Source organism: Lithobates pipiens, unplaced genomic scaffold (genome assembly GCF_037356315.1).
Source record: "Lithobates pipiens isolate NorthernLeopardFrog02 unplaced genomic scaffold, aLitPip1_a1.2 Scaffold_35, whole genome shotgun sequence".
NCBI lineage: Eukaryota > Metazoa > Chordata > Amphibia > Anura > Ranidae > Lithobates > Lithobates pipiens.
The window spans coordinates 2,178,582-2,203,160 of NW_027507811.1; the positions used below are offsets into that span (position 1 = coordinate 2,178,582).

The 24,579-nt window shown below is 46.2% G+C and overlaps 1 protein-coding gene across 1 annotated transcript in view; it reads right to left on the reverse strand.

The window, feature by feature from the left end:
• The window catches only part of LOC143955436 (uncharacterized), a 70,901-nt gene that overhangs the window by 28,897 nt on the left and 17,425 nt on the right, over positions 1-24,579 (reverse strand). Inside the window, exon 2 of the mRNA XM_077465483.1 lies at positions 7,530-9,422. Within this exon, the coding sequence (XP_077321609.1) occupies positions 7,530-9,422 (1,893 nt within the window). The remainder of the gene's footprint in view (positions 1-7,529; positions 9,423-24,579) is intronic.

A 24,579-nucleotide genomic window follows, 5' to 3' on the forward strand; every position in this document is an offset into this window, starting at 1 on the left:
CTCTACAAGTCTTTTTGGGGGTGTCCCTACCAGCTTTGCCCATCTAGAGAGGACATTTCTGCCCATTCTTCTTCTTTGTAGAATATCTCAAGCTCTGTCAGATTGGATGGAGAGCGTCTGTGATCAGCAATTTTCAAGTCGTGTCACAGATTCTCAATGGGATTTAGGTCTGGACTGTGACTGGGCCATTCTAACACATGAATATGCTTTGATGTAAACCATTCCATTGTAGCTCTGGCTGGATGTTTCGGGTCGTTGTCCTGCTGGAAGGTGAACCTGTATCTTCCTCAAGCTTCACTGCTGGGTCCCTGGATTGGCACACAAAGATACTCTCCAAACTTCACCCTCACTGACACGTTAGGTTCCTGGCTTGGAACTCCCTGATGTTCCACAAGCTCTGCTGTCCCGCTGGGTCCCTGACTTGGCACTTGCCGAAGTTTTCCCACTTCTTCACCATCCCCGGGTTGGCAGGAAGTCTGCTCTGGTACTGGCCTCAGGTTACTCACAAATGGTCTCCGGCGGCAAGGTGGATGGTCCCTTAGAGGTGACAGCTTCCCCTCTACCTCTGACCATGACTGGTTCCCTGGCCAGTGGAACTGTTACTTCAGGTTTGGACTACAAGCCCGTAGTTCCAACCCTACGCGGCTTTTCCTGCTTCTGGATAGGCCCTCAGACAGCCTACACATGTCCACCCAGACAGCCGTCCAGAAGGCACAGAACCCCGATCACCTGACTTCACCCAAATATATAGGGTCTCCCAACAGGCCAAGGGACCCAAGAAAATCCCTGCCCATTTGGCTGAAACACCCCACTCATTCCTAATCTGTCCTTGCTATGTCCTTGTCTTATCTAATGTCACCAGATACCCGGCCACCTAGCGACAGAAGAGCGAAGTGCAGCAATTCCAGAATTAGGGCAAAATCAATTGACCTCCTAACAATTGGCCAAGGTAACTATCACTTGGCATCTAAACTTGACAGCAACCCTACCTAAACATCAGGGTGCTACAGGTAGATCATCTACCTCTAAAGATGAAACCAAGGAGGCTGAGGACAGGACTATCTTACTCCCCCTTCTCCCCGCCTTGGTCCACTCTCCCTCATCTACATCCCTAGCAGTGGCAACTTCCCCCTTCTTCACCTTAGAACCTCCATTAGAGGTCTAAGCCCACGTACACACGGTCGGAGATTTTGGCAACCAAATCCGTCGGATTTTGCCCGTCGGATTTAGTCCGACGGATTGTGTCCGAAACTGTTGCATACACACGGTCGGGGCCAAGTTGTCTGATTTCGCGGTTGCCAAGAACGCCGTGACGTAAGCCGTGTACGGCGGGACTAGAAAAAGGAAGTTCAGCACCACGTCCGGCACCCTTTGGGCTCCTTCTGCTGATCTCGTGTTTTAGTAGAAGTCTGGTGAAAGACGATTCGCGCTTTTCAGATTAGTGATTCAGATCGCTACCGCTCTTCAGTTTGTTCTTGTCTTTGCGTATCTGATAATCAGTGCGTGCAGTCATTAAGTATTTGCTTCTCATTGTGGACTCTATCTTGGTATAGTACGCTTTGAAAGGCATTTTTTATTGTCTGCTTGCTTCTGCTATTCAGGTCGTCCTTTCAGGCCTTGCTGTTTAGCGTTGCTTTCTGGTGTCCGTTCTGACCAGCCGACCGTTTTCCAAACATGTTTCGTCTACGTCCCCATCGTACAGCTTGTGCTGTGCAGGGGTTCTTACTTTGACTTTGATACAAGCCAAAGGGCTTGTGTCAAAGTCAAAGTAAGAACCCCTGCACAGCATAAACTGTACGATGAGTACGTAGACGAACCTTCAGGACCTCAAGTTCTCTACAGGCATCTCCCCCCAGGCTCTGGGGATCATTATTCCAGAGACCTGTTCTGCCATTATTCAGCTCCTGCTGAAGGACTATATTATGCTAATTTTTAACCTTAAACATCACATTCTATGTATTTCATGATTGCTAATGTCTTGCATTTCTTTCCTCATTCCCTAATTACCATCATTGCAATATGCTCTAATTCATATGCTCTGCGCCTTTGTCCTCATGCGGATTTGCCTCACTAACTTCCCCACCATGCTCTTCTTAGCCCCTAAAACTAGAGTCTAGTCACTTGACAATGTCTTTTGTCAGCTCCATAGTATTGCTTTTCCCTAAACACCCCCTAAAATCTCTACAAATGTGATGTGTGTGCTTCAATTCATGCAAAGTGACCTTTTTATTGTTTTTTGGAGTTGTGCCAAACTCATTAGGAAGCCCCCTCCCCCCAACTGTTACCTCAGCTCAATCTTCTATCTGATGACTTGACCCAACCCAATACACACTCTAAATACCTTTTTCATGATCACATTTATGGACGAATTCACCAAAGCATGTAGTGTAAGGGCCTCAATACTTTCAAATGCTAGTTTTATTTTTTTTAACACATTAATTTTCTTGCTATGTAATAGCAGAATGTCAAAATGTGCTTCCATTTTGTTATTATGACACTTCTTACCTGTCCGGTGGGCTGCCAATAGTGTAACTAAGGAGGGGCTTCCCAAAGTATCACACATTATTAAGGCATTCAGCTCTCAATCAAGTGGAGAGGGTTACCTCTCCTAAACATCCCCCCCTCATTTTTTATCAAGGGCCCATCAGATGGGGGGGATGGGGGGGTTAGGACTCTCATAAGGGGACCTTATACTTTAGGCTTTAACCACTTCCCGACCAGCGCACGACGATGTACGTCGACAGAATGGCACGGGCAGGCATATTGGCGTACAGGTACATCCAATATTCAATGCCGCCCTGCCATCGGGAGCGTGCCGCCGGCGGCGCGCTCCCGCGCTGGTCGGGACCCCCCGTGAGTCCGGTCGCGGGACCCGCGGACTCGATCGCCGCGGGCATCCCCGCGATCGTCTCACGGAGCGGCCGAATGGAGGAAATGCCGTGTAAACAGCATTTCTCCATTCTGCCTAGCAACTAGTGACGCTGATCTCTGCTCCATGTGATTGGAGCAGAGATCAGTGTTCACTAAATGAAAGCCCAACCCCCCCACAGTTAGTAACACACCCCTAGGAACACTTAACCCCTACACTGCCACCCACTGGTTAACCCCTTCACTGCCAGTGTCATTTACACAGGAATTAATGCATTTATATAGCACTGATTGCTGTATAAATGACAATGGTCCCAAAAATGTGTCAAAAATGTCCGATGTGTCCCCCACAATGTCGCAGTCACAATAAAAATCGCTGATCGCCGCCATTACTAGTAAAAAAATAAAATAAAATAAATTATTAATAAAAATGCTATAAAACTATCCCTATTTTGTAAACGCTATAACTTTTGCGCAAACCAATCAATAATCGCTTATTGCGATTTTTTTTACCAAAAATATGTAGAAGAATACGTATCGGCCTAAACTGAGGGGAAAAAAATGTTTTTTTTATATATTTTTGGGGGATATTTATTATAACAAAAAGTAAAAAATGATGCGTTTTTTTCAAAATTATCGCTCTATTTTTGTTTATAGCGCAAAAAATAAAAACCGCAGAGGGCGATCAAATACCACCAATAGAAAGCTCTATTTGTGGGAAAAAAAGGACGTCAATTTTGTTTGGGAGCCACGTCGCCACGACCGCGCAATTGTCAGTTAAAGCGACGCAGTGCCGAATCGCAAAAAGTGGTCTGGTCTTTGACCAGCAAATTGGTCCGGTCTGAAAGTGGTTAAATACTCATTTTTAAAAATGTTATACTAATTTTGTCCAAAAATGTGGGTGTCTAATCTGCATGCAGTGTTGATTTGTAAAATTACTAGTTTTTTTTCTTGTGTCACTACACAGTGTCCTTCAACGCCACAGGAATGGCAGACTGTGGCCTCCCACTTTGCCATTTTTCATCAAGTTGTGCCTTTTTCAGCAACAGTGCAAACCCAAGTTCAGAGCGAGATGAGGGGACAGTCTCTTCTTCAGATAATCTTATTATGTTGTGGGTCTGGAAAGTCTAAGAACTGATCCTGTTCCCACAGAGGGACCAGAAGATTAAATATCTTGAGGACACCTTAAAGAGGAGTTTATGTAACGCCTTTCCAGGTTCTGGTAGCTTACAGTGTTGCGTAAAATGTAGTTTTGAGGCTTCTGCTGGTCAAGAGAGGAGTGGTGGAGGGGGGGGGGGGGCTCCTAAGTGATGCATTTCATACTTTTTTTAGTCTACAGTTCCCCAGGGCTGTCAGCTTTAACATCCCATTCGGCAGCGTCTGCATCACATGGTGGACGATTATCTAGGGGCAAAAACAGAGATGGGGAGCTTTCCAGCTGACGATCCACTGGGTTGCTGGGTCATGAGAATAGACCACTGGCCAGAACTTGCCCAGTATGCAATTGAGCTGCTGGGCTGCCCTGCATTGCTGCTTTCCGAACGGGGATTCAGTGCTGCCGCAGGTTTTGTGACTGATAATAGAGCATGTCTGTCCACAGACTCTGTGGACCGGCTGACATTTATCTAAATGAATCAGACGATCCACTGGGTTGCTGGTTCATGAGAATAGACCACTGGCCAGGACTTGCCCGGTATGCAATTGTGCTGCTGGGCTGCCCTGCATTGCTGCTTTCCGAACGGGGATTCAGTGCTGCCGCAGGTTTTGTGACTGATAATAGAGCGCGTCTGTCCATAGACTCTGTGGAGCGGCTGACATTTATCAAAATCAATTAGTCCTGGATTACCAGAAGCTATGAAGCCCCTGATGCAGATGTCGCTGATTAAGTGTTTTTGAGATGTGGAATCTCTGCACGTCTTCTAGGCTGCCTAGTGTTGTGAGTGTTGATTTCTTCTGGAAGATTTTTTTTGGTGTAGGTTCCATGGGCACAATTAACACCCAAATACCACTTTTTCCGCAAATGTTTGACAGGTGCATATAATTTTAATTTTTGACAGCAAGGCAATTCTTCCTTTTCATCAAGAGTACCTCTGTAGGGTTACAACGTGAAGGAGCCATCGACACACCCAAAGACCAATTTTTCTGCAGCTGTTACTCCTATACGATATGCAATTAGCGGACCTCCAGCTGTTGCAGAACTACAACTCCCATGAGGCACAGCAAGACTCTGACCGCCACAAGCATGACACCCAGAGGCAGAGGCATGATGGGACTTGTAGTTTTGCAACAGCTGGAGGGACGCTAATTGCATATCCTTGTAATAGAGCATGTCTGTCCACAGACTCTGTGGACCGGCTGACATTTATCAAAATGAATCAGTCCTGGATTACCAGCAGCGACAGTATGAAGCCCCTGATGCCGATGTCGCTGATTAAGTGTTTTTGGGATGTGGGGATCTGCAAGACTTCTAGGCTGCCTAGCGATGTGGGTGTTGATTTCATCTGGAAGAATTTATTTGGTTTACAATTAACTCCCAAAGACCAATTTTTCTGCATACCATTTACATTTTTGACAGCAAGAGGCATTTCTTGCTTTCATCAAGAGTACCTCTATAGGGATACAGTGTGAAGGCACCTCTGACACCCAAAGACCAATTTATCCACACCTGTTACTTCTATCCAAAGTGGAAGAGGCACCAGAATTTATCCCAAAAATCTCGAATCTTGTTCCCAGTGCACTACATTGTGGTCTCATCATACAGACTGGCACCCCAAGCCGTTGCTTACAAAATAAAGAAACTTGAATGAAAAAATGTCATTCCTTTGGCTTTATAAATACAATTATTGCAGCAGCAGGTTCTATACGTGGTACAGATGTGCCACTTTACAGGCAGACTAAGGGGACCCCCCAGGCACTATATTGAAAGGAAGTTTTCATTTTTATTGTTATTTATCATTTTTATGCTTTTACTTTAAGCATCAGTAAATCACTGCTCATTAATATAATATAAATATTAATTAATTCATATAAATTACGTTTTTTTAAATATATTTTTTATTGATACATGTCCCCCATGGCAGTACCCAGACCCCCATAGCTATTGTATGCCCAATTACTTGCATATAAGCCTTCAAAATTGGCATTTTTGATTTTTTTTCCAGTTCGAGTCCCAAAGACTGGGGCCCGTTATTCGGTTCCAAACTTTGGCAATGTTCAAAAGTTCTGGTGCAAACGGAACAGCTGGTCGTTCAGCCCATTCCTACTGAACAGGCTCCACAATATTTATGGGCTGACCCAACCACCCTGCCAAGCCACCTGCCTGGGGATTGGTCAGATTCCCATGAGTATGCAGATCGTAGCCTCTTTGCCACCACCCACTAGCTTCTAGAATATTCTGGTACCTTCTAGAACCAAGGGGAGGTACCAGAGGCCTGACCTGTAGAGTCCTCCAGCCTGACCTACGGTATCCCTAACAAATGACCCAGACTCACACAGCTACTGTGGGTCAGAAAAAAAAAAATCTTCACAACTAGACTGTACACTAGAGGGTGCTAGAAGTGGTTGGATTAATATTGTTAGTTTAATTCATTTATATTGTTCGATGTCTGCTGTAATCATAAGTGCGTGAGGGTAATCTCAGTTATTTGTAGCAATCCATGTCTGCTGAAGGAAACTAAGGGGTCTATCTCATAACAAAATGTGCAAAGCCATTTGCCCAGCCATGAAAAATTCTGTTCGTAATTTAATGAACACAGTGATTTCCTATGATCCTCAGCTCCATCTAGTGGCTATAATGTGGAATTATTTTCCTGAAATACTGTACCTCCATTAGTAAAAGTAGCGCAACACAACATTATGATCACTAGATGGTGCCAATGAGCATAGGAAACCATCAAGAAATAAAATACAGCCAACATTTTTTATATTTGTTTTTTATTCATATTTTCTAAAAATAGACCTCTATGTGTTTTTACACCATAAAATGTACTCAGCCAACGAGAAGGTAATGACTACATTTTTATTTTAAAAGGCCTAGAGGATCGCCTTTTAAGTGTTGGGTTTAACGTGTTTTGTCCTGGAAGACGACTTGAGAAAACAGACCTCTTGCAAGAGAATAATAGACCTCTAAGTCTCCATACCACAAAATGTACTCAGCCAATGAGAGGTAATGACTCCATTTTTATTTTAAAAGGTGTAGAGGGTCGTCTTTTAAGTGTTGGGATTAACGTGTTTCGTCCTGGAAGACGTCTTGAGAAAACAGACCTCTTGCAAGAGTTTACACCACAAAATGTAATTTGTCACAGGTGGGTGAATATCTTTTTATATTCACTTTTTTTTTTTTTAAATAGACCTCCACAAAATGTACTCAGCCTATTAGAGAGGTAATGACACCATTTTTATTTTTATCCTGCTATCAATGGCCAACACGGTACAACACTTCATCCATGTCTTGATCTCCTTATCAACTGTTTCTTCCATGATGGAGATCAGCCATGGAGTATATCTGAGGTGTATATCAGGGGGTGCTTCTTCCCCACATGTCCAGCAACATTCATATACAAGACATTTCCCGCACTCACTAATACACCTCCAGGGTTGTGTGGGACCCCCTGATGTACAGGAAGACAGGACTTCAGTAAGGAACAATTCCCTCACTCAGGACAGGAATATGGCTTCTCCCCCATGTGAGATCTCTGATGTTTGTTAAGACTGGACTTATGTGCAAAACATTTTCCGCACTCAGGACAGGAATAAGGCTTCTCCCCGGTGTGAGATTTCTGATGATTATAGAGATTGGACTTATCTGAAAAACATTTCCCGCACTCAGGACAAGAAAACGGCTTCTCCCCCGTGTGAGATCTCTGATGTGTGACAAGCTTTGATTTGTGTAGAAAACCTTTCCCACATTTAGAACAGGAATGTGGTTTCTCCCCCGTGTGAGATCTCTGATGTGTGTAAAGAATGGACTGGTGCGAAAAACATTTCCCGCACTCAGGACAGGAATACGGCTTCTCCCCCGTGTGAGATCTCATATGTGTGTTAAGAATGGACTGCTGCAAAAAACATTTCCCGCACTCAGGACAGGAATACGGCTTCTCCCCTGTGTGCAATCTCTGATGTGTGTAAAGATGGCTTATCTGTGAAAAACATTTTCCGCATTCGGAACAGGAATACGGCTTCTCACCTGTGTGAGATCTCTGATGTCTGTTAAGACCGGACTTCTGTGAAAAACATTTTCTACACTCAGGACAAGAATATGGCTTTTCACCTGTGTGCAATCTCTGATGTGTGTAAAGAGTGGTCTTATCTGAAAAACATTTCCCGCACTCAGGACAGGAATACGGCTTCTCACCCGTGTGAGATCTCTGATGTATGGAAAGATGGGACTTCATTGAGAAAAGTTTTTTGCACTCAGGGCAGGAATATGGCTTCTCACCTGTGTGAGATCTTTTATGAACATTAAGATGGGATTTAGAATTGAAACACTTCCCGCACTCAGCACAGGAATATGGCTTCCCTCTGGTGTGAGATCTTTTATGCACATTAAGATCGTAGTTAGAATGAAAACACTTTCCGCACTCACTACAGGAAAACCTCTTACGTTTTGGAAGGATGGCACCGTCCCTCACAGTCTGAGGTTCCTCGGGATAAGAGGAATACGATGGTCCGGCACCGTCCCTCACAGTCTGAGGTTCCTCAGGATTAGAGGAACATGATGGTCCGGCACCGTCCCGCACAGTCTGAGGTTCCTCAGGATAACAGGAATACGATGGTCCTGCACCGTCCCGCACAGTCTGAGGTTCCTCGGGATAAGAGGAATACGATGGTCCGGCACCGTCCCGCACAGTCTGAGGTTCCTCGGGATAAGAGGAATACGATGGTCCGGCACCATCCCGCACAGTCTGAGGTTCCTCGGGATAAGAGGAATACGATGGTCCGGCACCGTCCCGCACAGTCTGAGGTTCCTCGGGATAAGAGGAATACGATGGTCCGGCACCGTCCCGCACAGTCTGAGGTTCCTCGGGATAAGAGGAATACGATGGTCCGGCACGGTCCCGCACAGTCTGAGGTTCCTCGGGATAAGAGGAATACGATGCTCCGGCACCGTCCCGCACAGTCTGAGGTTCCTCGGGATAAGAGGAATACGATGGTCCGGCACCGTCCCGCACAGTCTGAGGTTCCTCAGGATAAGAGGAATACGATGGTCCGGCACCGTCCCGCACAGTCTGAGGTTCCTCGGGATAAGAGGAATACGATGGTCCGGCACCGTCCCGCACAGTCTGAGGTTCCTCGGGATAAGAGGAATACGATGGTCCATCTACACTGTGTGGTGCCGGATGGACATTTGAGGTAGTCGGGTTTTCTCCTGGACTATACTGTGTGATGTCCTCATCTTCTACTTTACAGTCTGGAGACAAAGTGAGACAATCCTCGGAGGTTTTCCTCATCTCCCGTCCATCTACTAAAATAGAAATACAAAGATTATTACTAGACATCAGCTGATTGGTTCCCCTAAACCAGGACTCCGCCCACATCAGGCAGCTTTGTCTCTGAGGATCTTACAATTCCCCCCTCAAGGTAACTAGTAAATGGGTCCTCTGATCTCCTACCAGATCATTTCTTTATTCATGGACCTTAGTCAGAGAGCGAGGAAACAACGAGAACTGTCTTCTATAGGAGTGACAGTGATGAGGGGATTATAGGACGAGTGTCAGGTAATGTACACCATAGAGTATACAGTGCAGGGGTCAGGAGTATGTAATGTGGAATATAAAGTATACAGTGTAAGGGTCAGGACTCATAATATTGGTATTCAGTAATCAGTGGAAGATGAAATGATTACATGAGACAAGTTGCAGAGGTCCCACACCGCTCCTCCCATCTCCTGAGACTGCACTCAGTGACTTGGGTCTGAGACTATACAGACATATCCCTCCACCCAGCACAGCCAGCAGACCACAGAACAAGTAACCCCGGGGGGGATTCTTCTGTCAGAGATCTTGCTAGACCCGGGCATGGGGCAGACACAAGGACCGTTGGCTGAATCCAGCCCACCAGGCTATTTCATGTGGCCCTCACACCTAAGGTTTTTACAAACCAGGACATGATGGAACTCCGTTCTGCCACCTCCGGCTCTCGTCTTCCCCTCCCCACTATCACTTCTACACATAGAAGCCTTCTGTGATTAGAAGAACAGCTTTCCTCTCTGCGGCTCTTACCGATCCCTGCCTGCCTGACTATCACAACGGGGACAAGGGAGATAAAGAGACAGATGCAGTGTGGGAGGGAACATCATGTGGTAAGCTGCATTGTGATCCCTGTCTGCGTCCAGCTGCAGAGACACCAACCAATGACCTCCCTGCAACTGAAAGAGATGGAGCTGCCTACAGTGCTGGGAGGTACTAGAGCTGGGCAGGTGAGATGCAAGGAAGCTTATGGGGGGATGCGGGGGGGGGGGAGATGAGGGCTGTGGAGGGAGATATGTGCAGAGGTGGGGGAGGATGGTGCAGAGGTCAGAGCCAAAGAGACTTGGAAGGGAGATGTGCCTTGACGGTGAAAGAGAGCTGAACCCTGCACACAGCACACCCCTAATCCCTGCACTCTGTATGTAGTGCACTCCTTAGCCCTACACACTGTGCACAGCACACCCCTAAACCTTGTCTCAGGGATGGGCTGAATACCCCCTTGTTCTGTGAACTCCTAACAGGGGACATGTTTTACCCGAACAGCGAACTACATTGAAGTCTAAGGCCGCGTACACACGGGCGGACTGTTCGCCCAACTTAGTTCGTCAAACAATCCGACAAACAGTCCGCTCAAAATTTGCATGAACGGACTTGACCACACACGATGAACGAACAGTCCGCTGAAAGCGTGCGCGATGACGTGAACGGCACGTACGACGGGACTAGAAATAGGAAGTCCAAGACACAGCAAAGCACCCTTTGGGCTCCTTCTGCTGACTTTGCGTTAGTAGAAGTTTGGTTAGAGACGATTTGCGCTTTTCAGACTTCAGCTTAAAGCGGAGGTCCACCCTAAAATGGACCTCCGCTCATCGGAATCCCCCCCCCCTACGGCGCCACAATCGGCACCTTTCAGGGGGGAGGGGGGTGCAGTTACCTGGATAATCCAGGTAACTGCACCCACTTCCGGGCTAGCTCTCTGCGGAAAGGGGCGTACGTTACGCCCCTTTCCGCAAGCGCCCGCCCCCTTCAGCAAGTGCCCCGCTGCCTGCTGGGAGACACACAGCTCCCAGAGGCAGCGGGGACCGTCCGGATTGCGCCGCGCGGCTCGCGCATGCGCAGTAGGGAACCGGGAAATGAAGCCGAAAGGCTCCATTTCCTGATTCCCATACCCAAGATGGCGGCGGCAGGACCCGCCAGACGAGCGAGCGATCGGCTTCGGGTGCCGACATCGCGGGCGCGCTGGACAGGTAAGTGTCACTATTTAAAAGTCAGCAGCTGCAGTATTTGTAGCTGCTGGCTTTTAAAAAAAAAAAAAAACGCGGAGTCCCGGTGGACTCCCGCTTTAATTTGTCCGTTCACTGCGGCGCAGTCTACCTGTGAGGTTTGTATCTGTCTTTCGGTACGCGTGGATCAGTTGTACCTGTTATTAGGCGCTTCTGGTCCGCTCGTTTCTGGGTTTCAGGTCGTTCTTCATAGGTCTGGCTGTTCTTCAGTGTGTTCAGTTGAGCTTGTCTGTCCAGCCGACCGTTTCAAAGCCATGGAGAGTGGACGTACTCGGGAACGAGTTCGTGCTATATTGGGGCTTGGTGTTGGGGTTAATACTTTGACCCGAGCCCAGTCTGTGAACAGGGTGAGGAGGAGTTCATGGACAAAGAATTGGTTGCGCCAGCGTGACCAATTCTCGCATATGCCTTTACTCCGTGAGAATAATCCTGATGATTTCAGGAATTATCTCAGGATGACGGACCCCGTTTTTCACCGTCTGCTGGCTTTGCTGACCCCTTATATCAGCAGGCAGGATACCTGCATGAGGCAAGCCATCACTCCGGAGCAGAGGCTCGTCGCCACGTTGCGCTACTTGGCGACAGGGAGAAGCCTTCAGGACCTCAAGTTCTCGACAGGCATCTCCCCCCAGGCTCTGGGGATCATTATTCCAGAGACCTGTTCTGCCATTATTCGGGTCCTGCAGAAGGAATATATGAAGGTAAGTTTGTTCTTTTAATATTGCATTATATGCATTGTATGTTTGTATTCATTTCATCATGACTTTTAATATCCATGACAGGAATATGATGTGAATGTCCCCTTTAGATGAATGCATGCATTTTTTTTTGGGGATTTTTTTTTTTTTTTGTGTCATTTTTTTTGAGCTTTTTACCTTTTTGTGTCCCACGTGCATATTTGCTTTCATTAACGTCCTCAGCATTCAATCCTGGGCCCCATATACACCCACAGCCGAGACTGTTTTTCTCTATAATTCATATTGTCAGCTCCATTGTACTATTTTACTTGCCCCCCCCCCCACCCTTTGTATACTCTTTGTATACACCCTGTGTGTGTGTGTGTAGATAGATAGATAGATAGATAGATATAGATATATATGGATTGATATATATGGATTGTCAACTCATTAATTAGTCCCCCCACTCAAATTGCTTGCAGGTGTTGGATACTCATTAATTAGTCCCCCCACCCCACTCAAATTGCTTGCAGGTGTTGGACACTCATTAATTAGTCCCCCCACCCCAATCAAATTGCTTGCAGGTGTTGGATACTCATTAATTAGTCCCCCCACCCCAATCAAATTGCTTGCAGGTGTTGGATACTCATTAATTAGTCCCCCCCACCCCACTCAAATTGCTTGCAGGTGTTGGATACTCATTAATTAGTCCCCCCACCCCAATCAAATTGCTTGCAGGTGTTGGATACTCATTAATTAGTCCCCCCACCCCACTTACCCACCTAATTTATGTCCCCTGGTCCATCAGAGGGCTGATTAATCTGTGAATTGGTCCGCCTATTTATTTTTATTTTTTTTGCAGAAAACAAATTTGCAATATTTCTGTTTAACTGTTGTTCCAAAATGTTTTTGAGTTTTATTTGTTATGAATTGTTTTTATTTAATGACTAATTTTTTTTTTTTCCTGTGTTTGACTCCCCAGTGTCCTTCCACGCCACAGGAATGGCAGACTGTGGCTTCCCAATTCGCTGCCCGTTGGGACTTTCCCAACTGCGGAGGGGCGATCGACGGGAAACATGTGAGGATTGTGCCCCCACCCCATTCGGGGTCCTACTATTGGAATTATAAGGGGTTCCATAGTGTGGTGCTAATGGCGGTGGTGTCGGCACAATGTGACTTTCTTTATGTGGATGTGGGGAAGAACGGTCGGATGTCTGACGGAGGAGTCTTTAGGCAGACCGAGTTCTGCCACCGTCTTATCACTGGTGGCCTGGACTTGCCACCAGATGCCGAGAATGTGGAGGGTCTACCGTTTGTGTTTCTGGCTGATGAAGCGTTCGGTCTGAGTGAACATCTTATGAAACCCTTCCCCCAAAGGACCCTCACCCCGGAGAGGAGGGTTTTTAATTACCGGCTGGCCAGAGCAAGAAGGGTTGTGGAGAGTGCCTTTGGCATTATGGCCAGCCGGTTCCGTCAGTTACTGACAGCCATCAACCTTGCAGAATATAAACTGAACTATGTGATCCTGTGCTGCTGCATTCTGCACAATTTTCTACGGAAATTTTCAGGTAACCAGTACCTGCAGCCTATTGGGCCTGAGGCCGGACTAATATTTCCAGAACTGACAGGGCTGGATCATGCCCTTCCTGGCTTAGCCCCCCAAACAGCACGTGAGGTGCGTGACCGCTATGTCAGCTATTTTAATGGTAGGGGGGCTATTCCAATGCCAGCTGAGCAATAAAAATGTATTTTTCTTGAAATATGTATTGTCTGTTCAAATTTTTAAGTTTGGTTCTTGTTTGCTTTTCACGGTGCTTGTCTCCTACATTGTCCTAATTCAGGGATATGCAATTGGCCAACCTCCGGCTGGTGCAAAACTACAAGTCAATCATGCCTCTGGGTCTCATGCTTGTGGCTGTCAGTCTTGCTATGCTTCATGGGACTTGTAGTTCTGCAACAGCTGGATTTCCACTAATTGCATATTCCTGTCCTAGTGCATTTGTATAGCAAAGTGGTTTTTGACAATAGGAAATAAGGCCCTTTGTGACAGAAAACACAAAATGACTTCCCAAACTGGTATTGAGTATTGAAAGAAGTAGACACACACACACACACACACACACATCTTTTTTTTGATTTTTTTAATAGTGCACATTCCAACCAGTGCCTCTTTTTTCGATATTTTTCTTTTTGTGTTTTTTTTATTTTTTATTTATTTATTTTTTCTTTTTTGTAAACATATAAATATATAGATATATCTATATCTAAAATACAATTATCACAAAAAATAAAAATAAAAGCATATTTTTAACTATTTACATAAAACAAGGGGTAAAGCCAAATTTTGAAGATGCACACCAAAAATTGGTAATGTCAACATGTGCTATGTACCATCATGAGTGATTAATAGACGTGTTTGGTGGGTGCAATCCCTTCCTCTCACATACTAGAATGAGGAAGGGTTTGCAAACACCAAATGCGTCCATTGCGATCCTCTGATGGCACATAGCACATGTTGACACACCGGTGTGCATCTTCAAAATTTGGCCTCTAAAAACAATATTGTAAAAACATTAAAAAAAATTTTGGCAAGGAAATGAAGAACATGATGTTTCGTTTTAGGGAAAAGGGGCTTAGATTCTCCATAAAACATCGATCATGTTCTTCATTTCCTGCCTCATAGTGACCAGTTGCTGTTGTATGGCCAGGATTTGGTGTTGCATGGTCTGGATGTTGTTCTCGATTAAATCCATCCTGCCATTGCAGGCCATGATCTGCCCAATCAGCCTCTGGGTACTGTCGCTCGAAAATGGCTCTGCAGCTTGTTGTCCTTCCACAACCAGATCATCACCTAAAAACATGTGTAGATAAAAAATTGTTTAACATATACAGCCATTAATTGTTTACCTTAAGCTGGGTTGTCAGACACTCACTTTGTGGGGTGTGTAACTCCACCTGCTCTTCCTCCTCCACATCTAGCCCTGGGCTCGGCTGATCCAGTGGAGCTACGGAGCTTGGTCCAGCGGAGGATACGGAGCTTGGGTGTTCCCTCTCGGACACTGGGCTGGGCAGCTCCAATACCGACGCGGGGCTGGGGCTAAGTGCCCAATCAGGCTGGCGAGGTCGGGGGGTCCTGGGCTGCTCCGCCTCTTGTCTGAGTCTTTGTTCCCCTATGAGAATGAAAAAAAAAAAGGTATACTTTTAAGCATAGTGATATTTGAGTTCAGAAATTGGAATATGAAACATTGGTTTGAAGTGGTGTACAATTATTAGCTGGTTATTACAAGCTCCTAGTTTAATACATCATTAACCACTTCCCGACCAGCGCACGACGATGTACGTCGACAGAATGGCACGGGCAGGCATATTGGCGTACAGGTACGTCCAATATTCGATGCCGCCCTGCCATCGGGAGCGCGCCGCCGGCGGCGCGCTCCCGCGCTGGTCGGGACCCCCGTGAGTCCGGTCGCGGGACCCGCGGACTCGATCGCCGCGGGCATCCCCGCGATCGTCTCACGGAGCGGCCGAATGGAGGAAATGCTGTATAAAACAACATTTTTCCATTCTGCCTAGCAACTAGTGACGCTGATCTCTGCTCCATGTGATTGGAGCAGAGATCAGTGTACACTAAATGAAAGCCCAACCCCCCCCACAGTTAGTAACACACCCCTAGGAACACTTAACCCCTACACTGCCACCCACTGGTTAACCCTTTCACTGCCAGTGTCATTTACACAGGAATCACTGCATTTGTATAGCACTGATTGCTGTATAAATGACAATGGTCCCAAAAATGTGTCAAAAATGTCCGATGGGTCCCCCACAATGTCGCAGTCACAATAAAAATCGCTGATTGCCGCCATTACTAGTAAAAAAAATAAATAATAAAAAATTATTAATAAAAATGCTATAAAACTATCCCCTATTTTGTAAACGCTATAACTTTTGCGCAAACCAATCAATAATCGCTTATTGCGATTTTTACCACAAAATATGTAGAAGAATACGTATCGGCCTAAATTGAGGGAAAAAAATGTTTTTTTATATATTTTTGGGGGATATTTATTATAACAAAAAGTAAAAAATAATGCGTTTTTTTTCAAAATTGTCGCTCTATTTTTGTTTATAGCGCAAAAAATAAAAACCGCAGAGGCGATCAAATACCACCAAAAGAAAGCTCTATTTGTGGGAAAAAAAGGACGTCAATTTTGTTTGGGAGCCACGTCGCACGACCGTGCAATGGTCAGTTAAAGCGACGCAGTGCCCGAATCGCAAAAAGTGGTCTGGTCTTTGACCAGCAAATTGGTCCGGGGGCTGAAAGTGGTTAAAATGACTTTTTTTTTTAGTTAGGCTGTGTTCAGACTGCTGCGATGTGCGAACGCTGCAAATCTACTGTGGTTTCAAGCATCGCATGCGCAGTTCGCACTGCCCTATGTGACCTGCTGGGAGTGTCAGTGTAAAGTTTTATTGACACCTCCAAATTAGTTCTCATATCACAGTGCAATCTTTAAACTCGGACAGGAATCGGACCACATGGTGTGAACAGTGATCCGATTCGGCTGTGGACTAAAAAAAGGGCCATGTACAAGTTTGGTCCGGATGCGATGTAAATTCAGCCATACTATATGTATGGCTGAAATCGCATCACACAGAGATCACATGTGATTTGCGCTGCAGTGCGGTGCAAATCACATTCGATCTCGTACATTGCAGCAATGTGAACCTAGCCTTTAACCAAACTGTGATACTTTATATCTTTTGTCCAAGTTTCACAGACGGACACACTCGAATCATCGCCTGGAGTACCTGTGTGTGATTATGTCAAAAAATGTTCTATGATGTCACAAACTACACTAAATGATTCCCAGTCCAGATGTTGAACCAGCATTTTATCTATCTATCTATCTATCTATCTATCTATCTATCTATCTATCTATCTCATTTTTTTATTGAGTCTACATTGCACTGAATAAATTTATGAAACTTTATTAAAAATTTATATCCTATAAACTGAGCGTGACAATTCAGTTTATCATGAACAATACAAAAAAATGAATAACTAATTAAAATCTAATCCAACACCAGATAAATTTACACCATATACAAATTCATGCTATTTACGTCCACATATACGAACAACCATATGCGCTCATTACATGAACTATTAACTACACGAACGATCAAATCCGCCAGATTTACATACAATACCTACACAAACGATTACGAACAAATCCGCCAGATTTACATACAATACCTACACGAACGATTACGATCCAATCCGCCAGATTTACATACAATACCTACACGAACGATTATGTCCGACAGTCACGATAAACGCGGAGTTTACTCACTTTTTTTCAGGGCCTTTTTGATGCGGTGATATTGCTCCGGCTCCCTGGACTTGATGTCGGACCATCGTTTTCCGGAGCTGGTCCTTGCCTCTTTGTACCCCAAATTTGTTCTGCAACGTTGTCACGACCTTATCCAAGATGCCGCTTTTCCGGACATTAGGTTTGGGGGTACGGGCCATGTTCCCCATCATAGTCCTCCCTTCTTAATATAGCCACCATCTCCACCATCTCTTTAAAGGCCATATTGGTGGCCTTATATCTCCTCCTTGCTCCAGAAGCATGGGGTCCGTGGCTTTCCTCCGCGCTGCTCACGCTGCTAATTGAATTTGCGTCCGCCATTTTCTCCTATCATTCACCCACAGCGGAACGAGGGTAAAAGGGGCGGGGAAATACGGTCACAAGGAACGTCAGGGGCGGGCGACGCAGGCGGAGCCTGAACGCATGCGCTGTATATAAAGCGTTACCGCGAGGCCGTACGCTTGTCCGAACGGAAGCAGCAAGTGCTACCCGCGATGGTAAGAGTGCTACACGCGACGGTAAGATAGTTATCGTTTTATTTTAGTTTAATTTTAACCACTTTCAGACCGGACCATTTTGCTGGTAAATGACCAGAGGTCTTTTTACAATTTGGCACTGCACTGCTTTAACTGGTAATTGCGCGGTCATGCAATGCTGTACCCAAACAAAATTTGCGTCCTTTTCTTCCCACAAATAGAGCTTTCTTTTGATGGTATCTGCGATTTTTATTTTTTGCGATATAAACGTAAAAAGACCGCAAATTTTTTAAAAAAATGATATTTTCTACTTTTTGTTATTAGAAAAATCCAATAAACTCAATTTTAGTCATACATTTAGGCCAAAATGTATTCAGCCACATGTCTTTGGTAAAAAAAAAGTCAATAACTGTATATTTATTGGTTTGCGCAAAAGTTGTCACATCTACAAACTAAGGTACGTTTTCTGGAATTTACGCAGCTTTTAGTTTACGACTGCCTATCTCACTTCTTGAGGTGCTAAATTGGCAGGGCAGTACAAAATCCCCCCCAAATGACCCCATTTTGGAAAGTAGACCCCCTAAGGAAATTGATAAGAGGCATGTTGAGCCCATTGAATATTTTATTTTTTTGCCTCAAGCGATTGAATAATGACAAAAAAAAAAAAATTTTTTTTTTTTTTTTACACAAAGTTGTCACTAAATGATATATTGCTCACACATGCTATGGGCATATGTGAAATGACACCCCAAAATAAATTCTGCTGCTTCTCCTGAGTACGGGGATACCACATATGTGGGACTTTTTGGGAGCCTAGCCGCGTACGGGGCCCCGAAAACCAAGCACCGCCTTCAGGCTTTCTAAGGGCGTAAATTTTTGATTTCACTTCTCACTACCTATTACAGTTTTGAAGGCCATAAAATGCCAAGATGGCACAAAACCCCCACAAATGACCCCATTTTAGAAAGTAGACACCCCAAGCTATTTGCTGAGAGGCATTTTGAGTCCATGGAATATTTTATATTTTGCCACAAGTTGCGGGAAAATTACAAACTTTAATTTTTTTTTCACAAAGTTGTCACTAAATGATATATTGCTCACGCATGCCATGGGCATATGTGAAATGACACCCCAAAATAAATTCTGCTGCTTCTCCTGAGTACGGGGATACCACATATGTGGGACTTTTTGGGAGCCTAGCCGCGTACGGGGCCCCGAAAACCAAGCACCGCCTTCAGGCTTTCTAAGGGCGTTACAGTTTTGAAGGCCATAAAATGCCAAGATGGCACAAACCCCCCCCAAATGACCCCATTTTGGAAAGTAGACACCCCTAAATTTAGGGGTACACTAGTGAGACTAGGTAATAAATGGCGGGTGCCCTGAAACTATAAAAAAAATAACTAACCAACCAGCGTCACCTGTAACAGTTATATGGTGATCACTGGTGAAAGGGTTAACTAGGGGGCAATCAGGGGGCTTTATGCGGTAGTATATGGGGGTCCCTGGCGCTATAAAAAGTTGCGGCGAACCTAAATACCTACCTGCCTAACTAGCGTCACCTGTGACACTAATACAGCGATCAGGAAAACGATCGCTTATTAGGCTGGGTTCACACTGGAGCGATGCGGGAACGCCACGAATGCGCGGCGGGTTCCCGCATCGCATGCCTCCCGGCGGCAGTTCACACTGCCCTATGCGAACTGCTGGGAGTGTCAGTGAAATGTTAATGACACCCCCAGATCAGTTCGCATATCGCAGTGCGATCTGCAAACTCGGATCGCATGGTGTGAACACCCATGCGATCCGATTCTGCTGCGGGCCAAAAAAAGGGTCCCGTGCGAGTTTGCGGCGGGTGCGATGCGAATTCAGCCATACTATCTGTATACTAACTGTATGGCTGAACTCGAATCGCACAGAGATCGGATGTGATTTGCACTGCAGTGCGGTGCGAATCACATTCGTTCTCATAAACCGCTGCAATGTGAACCCAGCCTTAGTGACACTGGCGACGGGGGGTGATCACGGGGTTAAACCTTTATTGGGGGGGGTTAGGGGGGTACCTTAGAACTAAAGGGGGCTAACCCTAACTGCCCTAACAGTTATTACAGTCACAAAAGACACCAATGCAAAAAAAAAAATGACATTGGTGTCACTGTGACTGGGGGGGGCAGGGGTAATTGGGGGGGTGATCGGGGGGGTGTGAGTGTGCCTGGCATGTTCTACTGTGAAGTGTCGTGTTGGTGCAACTCACCGATCTTCTATAATTGGAAGATTAATCATAGGATAAGGACGAATATGCTAGCTTCAATACGAACACTCGTTTTACAAGACCGAGCGCTTCCGCCCTGTAAATCCTTTCTGAGCATGCGCGAAACTTAGTCTGTCGAACGAGCCTACACACGAGCGGACTGTCCGCTCAAACCAAGTTTCAGCGGACTGTCTTACGGAAATTCCGAAAAACTTTGTTCGTCAGACTGTCCGCTGAAACAGTCCGCTGAAGCCCCACACACGAGCGGACTGTCCGCTGAAACACTGTTCAGCGGACAAAGTTGGGCGAACAGTCCGCCCGTGTGTACGCGGCCTAAGGGAGTCGAACAGGTAAAATCAAAAGTGTCCATATTGAAGGCTTATATGCAAGTAATTGGCCATAAAAGGGGTATGGGGGGGTCTGGGTACTGGAGGACATGTATCAATAAAAAATTTTTTTTTAAAAGCAATAGTTTTTTCAGGAGCAGTGATTTTAATTATGCTTAAAGTGCAACAAAAAAATTCCTTTAAGTATAGTGCCTGTGAGGTCTCCTTAGTATGCCTCTAAAGTGGCGTATCTGTACCACGTATAGAACCTGCTGCAGCAAAAAATGATATTCTTTCTGAATTCCAGGCCAGAACTGCAGGAGCAAACCTTTTTTTTTGGCGTTAGACACTGACTCTAGAACTGCGGCCCTCTTTCATTCAGGGGATATGTACTCTGAGGCAGGAGGCCGGACTAAATACAGCTCTTAGCTGTCAAATGAAGCTAGCCATTGAAGAAGACAGTTTAAACTCTTGCAAAGCAGACCGGATTGTCCCACTTGAAGAATATTCAAACCCTAAAGAATATTTCTGACATCTCAACTTCCATTGCATTGGCAGAGAGGCAAGGGTTAAGGCAGGCTCCCAGGCTGCAACTGCAGACAGATATACCCCTTAGGGACAAGTCCAACACAAAGCTACAACCAGAAGATGCCCCCCCCAGGACAAAATCAATCATCCTGATTAGGTATACCCCTGAAGGACACAGCATCCTCCAATGACAACTCCATGCATGCGGGCTAAGATGATGAAGGCCACATCAACCAAACAGGTGACTCATTGCGAAAGAATCACCCGAAACATGGGCTTTCGGAGGGGATTGAATGCTAGCCTCTTGCGTATCCAACTATGGGCCCTGGCATTTGAGGGAGCTACAAGCATTTAGGAGGAAATTCTGTTATGTAATGCAAAAGGACATTATTTAGGAGGCCATGATGGTCTCTGCCAGCTTGGGTCTCAGTGGACAGATGTATATGAAAGGAATGCTGATTAATGAGATTTGGAAAGCCCGGGTCTTTCACCCAATAGTTTATTGTGCTCATTAACACAACTTTCTCTCCTAGCAAACTATCAGGGGATGTATTTATACTTACCGTATATACTCGAGTATAAGCCGAGATTTTCAGCCTCTTTTTTGAGGCTGAAAGTGCCCCCCTCGGCTTATACTCGAGTCACCGCCGTCTGCCTGCCCGATCAGCGTGTCGAGCAGACAGACGGCGGCCATTCTACTATTCAAAAGCCGTGCCTCCCTGTCTGTGATAGGCGGAACACTCAATTTCCCAGCAGTCAGTGTTCCGCCTATCACGGACATCCGCTCATCCTCATACTACGGACGAGGATGAGAGGATGTCCGTGATAGGCGGAACACAGACTTCTGGGAAATTGAGTGTTCCGCCTATCACAGACGGAGGCGCGGCTTTTGAACAGTGGAATGGCCGCCGAGGCGCCGACGAAGAGCGGCGATCCTGGCATGGCAGAAGGACGGAGGCTCGGGACGGGACGGAGGCTCGGCTCGGGACGGGACGGAGGCTCGGCTCGGGACGGGACGGAGGCTCGGGACACAGGTAGGCTGGACACACACACAGGCATGGATGGACACACACACAGGCATGGATGGACACACACACAGGCATGGATGGACACACACACAGGGATGGATGGACACACACACAGGCATGGATGGACACACACACAGGCATGGATGGACACACACACAGGGATGGATGGACACACACACAGGGATGGACGGACACACACACAGGGATGGACGGACACACACACACAGGCATGGATGGACACACACACAGGCATGGATGGACACACACACAGGCATGGATGGACACACACACAGGGATGGATGGACACACACACAGGGATGGATGGACACACACACAGGGATGGACGGACACACACACAGGGATGGACGGACACACACACAGGGATGGATGGACACACACACAGGGATGGACGGACACACACACAGGGATGGACGGACACACACACAGGCATGGACGGACACACACACAGGCATGGACGGACACACACACAGGCATGGACGGACACACACACAGGCATGGACGGACACACACACAGGCATGGATGGACACACACACAGGCATGGATGGACACACACACAGGGATGGATGGACACACACACAGGGATGGACGGACACACACACAGGGATGGACGGACACACACACACAGGCATGGATGGACACACACACAGGCATGGATGGACACACACACAGGCATGGATGGACACACACACAGGGATGGATGGACACACACACAGGGATGGATGGACACACACACAGGGATGGACGGACACACACACAGGGATGGACGGACACACACACAGGGATGGATGGACACACACACAGGGATGGACGGACACACACACAGGGATGGACGGACACACACACAGGCATGGACGGACACACACACAGGCATGGACGGACACACACACAGGCATGGACGGACACACACACAGGCATGGACGGACACACACACAGGCATGGACGGACACACACACAGGCATGGATGGACACACACACAGGGATGGATGGACACACACACAGGGATGGATGGACACACACACAGGGATGGATGGACACACACACAGGGATGGATGGACACACACACAGGGATGGATGGACGGACACACAGGGATGGACGGACACACACACATAGGGATGGACGAACACACAGGGATGGACAGGCATGTCTCACCCTCGGCTTATACACGAGTCAATAAGTTTCCCAGTTTTTTGGGGGTAAATTGGGGGCCTCGGCTTATATTCGGGTCGGCCTATACTCGAGTATATACGGTATGTGAATTGTAAGTTGTGAGTGAGGAGACGGCAAGTCTACCCTGAAAGGTCATATCTCCGAGTCATCTAAATGATTAGATAACTAGCTCGTGTTAATTAGGTTTCTGGTTACAGTTTGTATTGTGTACTGCTGTATATATTTGTGTGTCATCTCAAAAAAAATCAGTTCATGGTGAGCAACCAAATGAGTATTGCCTTGTTTTGTGGTTGCCAGCGGTTGGAATATCCGATATCTATATACAGGAGGAGTAGCAGAATGTGTTTTAGGGTGTAATTTGTGGTAGGCATATGCTATGTGTGAGAAATAACTTGTTAATATGACAGTTTTGGGGGGGGGGGGGGGGGAATCAATCTTCTGCGCATGTGTGCCAATCACTGGACCCCACTGTTAGCTGGGGACTCTGTGACTATTGGAGCCATCCTGAAAATTTCTGGATACCACGGTATGCTCCCAATAGCCGCACGGCTCTCCCACGTGAGACCCCGGTCACCACATCTTCCGAAAGGTATGAAACTTTATACAAAATGGTCCTACGAGTGAAAAGGACAAAAGTCTGAATATATAAGCTACGTATTTATACCCAAATGTATGCTGCTGTGGAGTCTGTCCGCAAATTGAGATTGACTCCCCTGCATCACATGTCTAGGCTGAGCAATGTCTATGGTGAAAATCAATATTTTGCTGCCGGCTGATCCCCAGAATCTCCATAAATCCAGTCTAGATCCATAAATTGTGTCGGCAGCACAGAGAAGGAAGATTATCGGAGAGAAATCCAGGAATACAGGACGGGGAACACAGCTCTGGAAAGTGACCAGGGGATTACAGGCTGATATCACCCAGCCCCCGCCCTACTCTGGACCAATCAGTGAGCAGTATGGGTGGAGGAATGGATTTAGTGTTAATGACCCACCTGTGCTGATCTCTGTAGGAGTGTCCTCCTCTATAAATGTCCCCGTTATTCCATCCTCCTCCATAGACTGCTGATCATCCCTCACATACCTCTCTTCTTCTTCTTCTTCTGCTTTATACTCAAATTCTATATCCATTGGATCTCCACTCTAAACCAAGAAAATGAGAGAGAAAATATCATCTGTAAGATATAAGCTTTAATATTGTGGACATCATATATATAAAAAAAAAAAAAAAGCATGTTCTAGATTCTCCGTTCCACCAACCTTACAATATGGAGGGATGGTGTGACCTTCCTGTGTGGAATCCCGGGAATACAGAGGACGGGGACATCTCTCTGGTGGGTTCCTGGTATTTGGTGGCTCCATCATATCCTTGTGTCCTTCTGAAAACTCCTCCATCACTC